This window comes from Epinephelus fuscoguttatus, linkage group LG19 (genome assembly GCF_011397635.1).
Source record: "Epinephelus fuscoguttatus linkage group LG19, E.fuscoguttatus.final_Chr_v1".
In the NCBI taxonomy this organism is placed as follows: Eukaryota; Metazoa; Chordata; class Actinopteri; order Perciformes; family Serranidae; genus Epinephelus; species Epinephelus fuscoguttatus.
Window position 1 is genome coordinate 17696566 of NC_064770.1, and position 5051 is coordinate 17701616.

General features: G+C 43.5%; 1 protein-coding gene across 1 annotated transcript; it reads right to left on the minus strand.

Annotated features, from left to right (window-relative positions):
• Window positions 1-1521: 1521 nt before the first annotated feature.
• On the minus strand, window positions 1522-4791 carry uncx (UNC homeobox). Its single transcript, XM_049561340.1, has 3 exons — window positions 4454-4791; window positions 3745-3920; window positions 1522-2923 (listed from the first exon to the last, which is right to left on the minus strand). Exons 1-3 carry the CDS (start codon window positions 4710-4712, stop codon window positions 1886-1888), a joined length of 1473 nt encoding a protein of 490 aa, XP_049417297.1. The 5' UTR covers window positions 4713-4791; the 3' UTR covers window positions 1522-1885.
• Window positions 4792-5051: the final 260 nt, after the last annotated feature.

Sequence of the window (5051 nt, forward strand, 5' to 3'; positions counted from 1 at the left end):
AAATACACACCGAAGAATCTTAGGGGTTATTTCAAATTGGCCCCAGTTATCCCACAATTACACCTTGTATTTTTGAAGAATTGGCATGCTGTGAATTTATCAATTTCTGCTCTGAATTTTCTCAGAATATTCCTAATTTAACAGTGCAAACATTTAAGCTATTATATAATAAAAAAATATGATAACACTGCAAACCTGAGATTAAAAAAGCCCCCTGTAAACTCACTGGTGGATTCAATACCAAATTACCAAAAACTTATACTGATATCATGGGAAATAAAATAAATAAATCAATAAAAAAAATTAAAAACACCATAAAGCACAATGAGGACACAGAGGAGACACCTCTAACCCTCTGCAGGCCCTAATCTTGTGCATGTTCCCTGTGTGTGTGCCATGTTGGCTGTGTCTGCCCCTGCCCCCCACCAACCTAATAAGACATTGCTTCCTAGAGCAAACAGCTGCATGGGTTGAAATTTATGTAAATATTTTGAAAGGGACACTGGCTCAGAAATTCATTTGCGCCGGCTCAGACGTAAAGCTCACCCCTCTGATTATTTTCAATTTATTTGCAAATCGAGACCCAAAGAGAACACTAAAGGGCTTGTGGATTTTAACAAGGGTGTGAGCAGCTATAGCTGGACTGGATATTTCTTCTTCTTTTTTTTTTTTTTTTTTTTTGTTTTAAGATTTTTTTAATGTTATTACACGCCACACAGCAACCTCCACATTTTTTTTCCTTCCTTGGGTCGACGTGATATTGTGGTCAACACTGCTAATATTGCAAAAGGGAGCAGATGTCCCAGATCCCGCATGGCTTCCCTGGGGACCACCAACCCTATTAGAACAAATGTGTTCTGCTATTGTAAATAGGCACGTTTGCCTCAGCCCGTCCTATTACAGCCGACGCATGATCAATAGGCTGATAACACAGAAACATCAATGTAAAGCGACAGAACAATGAGGGATATCATCGAACATCTATCTTAATATAGCCCTGCTACAAGGGGCCCTGACAAAGTGGAGAGAGAGGAAGAAGAAGAAGAGGAGGAGGAGGAAAGGAGGAAAAAAAAAGCTCATGAAAATGCCTCCCCACGAATCCCCATCTCCTATCCAATATGCACAAACACACACACTCCCAGCTGCCGGGGCTATTATTTTCCTATTTCAATTTGACACCCAGGCCTTTTCATGCTAATTCTATTATTCTTGGAAGTTTATGTGATTTCATATCACTAGAAATCGGTAATGTATTATAACCCCCTTTGAGCTAAAATAAACTGAATCCCCCTGCAGTAGCCACCGGGAAAATAATTACTTTCATATCAAAACTCTGCAGGAGTCGAGCGGGTCCTTTTCGCCTCAGGCTCGTAACCTCATTTCAGTGGGGGCTTATAGATGAATAAATTTGTTAAGGCAATATACAAAGTACAACATGAGATTTCTTAAGAAAGCCCTTCCTACTGTACTGGTAGTCCTGCACTGTATGTGCTGCTATTTAAGGTCTCACACGGTTTGAGGTGCTTGTATACAATAGATTTATTTAAGAAAAACCTTACATATATAAATAGTATAATACCTTTTTTACAGCTCTTGAGGATTTTTGTTGGTCTCGTGGTCTTGTGTTGTTTTTTTAAAGACAAGTTATCACACATTAAAGGATATCTAGAGACTCCTGACTCACACACATACTCGCAGAGAGAGAGAGGATAGATAGAGAGAGAGAGGAAGAGGAAGAGGAAGAGCACACCGTTGTCAGAATATCAGCAAAGTGGGGAAACCTATGATGCAAAGATGTTTCTGGTTAAGCTTTGGCCTAATGAAAGGTGTGTTTAGAGGCTATATCTGTATGATTCTGCTTTTTTTTTGTTTTACCCCCAATGATTTATTCCATGTCGACATCTTCTTTAGAGTCTGTCTTTGTTTCTGCTGGACTGTCACTGAGGACACACTCGGAGGTGTCAGGGTGCTCCTTGATCTCTAAATGCTCTTTTCTGTCTGCATCGACAGGCTTAATGAGTTGTGGACTGTGTTCGTGCGCGAAAGTCGAGTCGCTGCAAATAACAGAGGTCTGAGTACTTTTGCCAGCTGTGGGAAAGGCGACCCTGGACGGGCTGGTGTGCGGTGAACGTGTCTTGTCCTCTGATCCCACCTGTCCCTTTTGCGTGACGTCTGCAGAGTCCGGCGAGCTGCTCCTACATCCCGCAGAGCTCGCAGAGACGCCGCAGCGCACACTGGTCTGGTTTCTCTCCGCCGGTGCGTCACTACTGTCACAGTTCGCCACTGTGGTTGTCTTCAGAGCAGTTTGAGGAACAATGAATCCAAGCGGCTGTGTGATGGGATAGAGTAGGAAGTGTCCTTTCCCTATCAAAGGCCGTGAGGAGGGTAAGGCCGCGGGGTTGCGTCTCGGTCTGGAGTCCGAAAGGAGGCTCTCGACGCTAAAAGGGTTGAGTTTCTGCACGCTGGAGGCGCTGCTGTTGCTGGAGCACAGGCTTGACCGGTGGCTGGCGTCGGGCGAGTCCAGCTCGGATGCGCCAGCATCCCGGTCCAAGTGTCTTTGGTTCTGGTTTTGGGTGTGGAGAGGGTGAGGTGATTGGTCGCAGCTCGATTGGTTTGCACCCACAGGGTCAAAAGACACGCCCGTGTGCTCACTGTCGGTCACATGCGACACCCCGCTGTCGCTGTCTGATCCCGGGGTGTGAAATAAATCCCCAGCAGCGAGCTTGCTCTGGGACTTAAGCAGCCGTCGCTCCTGCTTTCGTTTCTTCTTCTCCATCCTGTCCAGCTCTCTCCGGGCGATCTCCTCCGGGTCCATGGGCTCCCCGCTGCAGGTGGTGGGGTGGGCGTTGTGAGCAGGTCGACCTGGACCTTTCTTTGTGTTCTCCTTTTTCCTCCATTTGGCTCTGCGATTCTGAAACCATACCTGCAGAGAGTAAAAAAAAAACCAAGATGTGAAAACACGTGTAATAATCTGTCACTGCAAGGGGGGGAATTAATTAGAGCAAAAATTGTCAGTGTTTTTAACAATATGGTAATTAAACAAATAGTGAGGTTACACTTTACTCCTACTGTTTTCTGTGCAGCCCTTTAATTAGGCCTGTGATTAAATAACAATCTGCGCACAGACAGGGCTGCAAAAAGTTGGGGTGAAGCTTAACATTTACAGAATAAATATAGATCTTAATATTTTATTTCCTATGCAAACTCTGAAATTAATTTAATTGAGCTTTCACTTTGTTGTTTTCCTCAAAAAAACAAAACAAAAAAAATTCCTACAATAAAATAAAGTATAGGTCGGTATATTAACTCATGCAATTAAACAAACTGAGGCTCATATATACTGAAAAATATATGTCTTTGTTTATCCAAGATTGTCTTTAAATTGATCAATTATAACGTTGAGATTTTTAGAAAATATTTTAGTTAAAAAATAATAATGTAATAAAAGAAAAGAAAAAATATCAGCCGGCACCAAAGGCGTCATTATTTTTCAAAATAAAGGTGTAAGTAAAATTGATTTATTGGACTAACATGAGCCATAAAAGGTCAAACAACACACATCCATCTAGTGGGTCCTTTTAATTATTTATAAAAAAAATATTACAAGGTGTATATTATGACCTGAAATTAACCCATATGAAGGTTTATTCTGCTATTTTTTCAGCAGTTTAGACCATGAATTTGAAACAGCCTCTTGCCATGAATGAATAACAAACAATGTGAAGGAATTAAATAAATATTTACCTGAACCCTTGATTCTATCAAGTCCAACCGGAGAGCCAGTGCCTCCCTCATGAAAACGTCGGGATAGTGGCTCTCATTAAAAGCCTTTTCTAATTCCTCCAGCTGCCAACCAGTGAAATTTGTGCGAGTTCTCCGTCTCTTGCAGCCAGGGCTATCTTTGTCTGGGTCCCCCGATTCTGACAGCAGGATGAGAATAAACGTAAACAAAAGGTCAAATTATTATTTTTAAATTAGCACATTTCAAAACAATTCCAACAAAACTGCTTCCACGCATATGCGAGGAATTCTGCAAACTTTACAGCAGAAGAAGGTGCTTGCATTTGAGATTTTTTGCAGCGTGCACACATGCAGCCCTGCAGCTTCCATCAGATCTGTCGCCCTTTTTGTGAATTAAGAGGAAAGCTTCAGATGTTAACACGGGCATTTCCTTGCTCTAGTATTTCCTGACTGACAGGAACATTGTTTTTGCTTGGGTGCATCTTCAGCTTTCGCAGATGGAAATGAAGTGGGAGGCGAAGAATACTCCTCTGCCTCTGTGTGTGTGTGCGTGCGTGTGTGTGTGTGTGGTTTGGGCTTGCCCTTTAAAAACACACCACCACGAGGATAACTTGTATCGCAATATCCTGTCTTTGTTTCTTTCTGTTTTTGCCTCATGTGCAAGCAGCCGACCTAGAGGAGAGGTGATTGTGTGCTATATAATGTGGCTTACCTGTCAGTTTGTACTGCTGATTATCTCCATTCATCCCGCAGCCCGAAGACAAGAGGGGGTTGGAATTACCCACTGAAGCCGTGCAGGAACCATTAAGTAATCCGTCTATTGAGAAGGGAACCGCGGACGCAGATTGAAGTTGATGCCCGGCTAATTCGTAAACGTGATGGTGGCTCAGATGGTACGGGAAGCCCACCATCCCGCCGAGAGAGCCTCCGAACTGGGCGTGAGGTGGATCCAGTATCCTGCTGTCCATCATCCCGCAGGCAAAAGGAAACGACGTCTGGAGGCCGGTGATGGGAATTTAAAAAGCATGCAGTGAGTGTGGCCAACGAGTAGGGGACATGATGTGAAGGGAGGGATGAGCTGTACTTTATCCACATGAACCTCCCAATAATTAGCCCAGGCTCTGGGAATATGAGACCCAATGAGAAGCGGTAATGGACTCTGACGTCAGAGACGCGCTCTGCAAACGCTCCCCGTATCGATTGCTAATTAAAGCTGACATCCACCTCAATAAACAATATCAGAGCTGTCACAACAAGACAGGAGGGCTTTGATAAGAACTACATCGCAACTACACGGGGGACCCACCGGG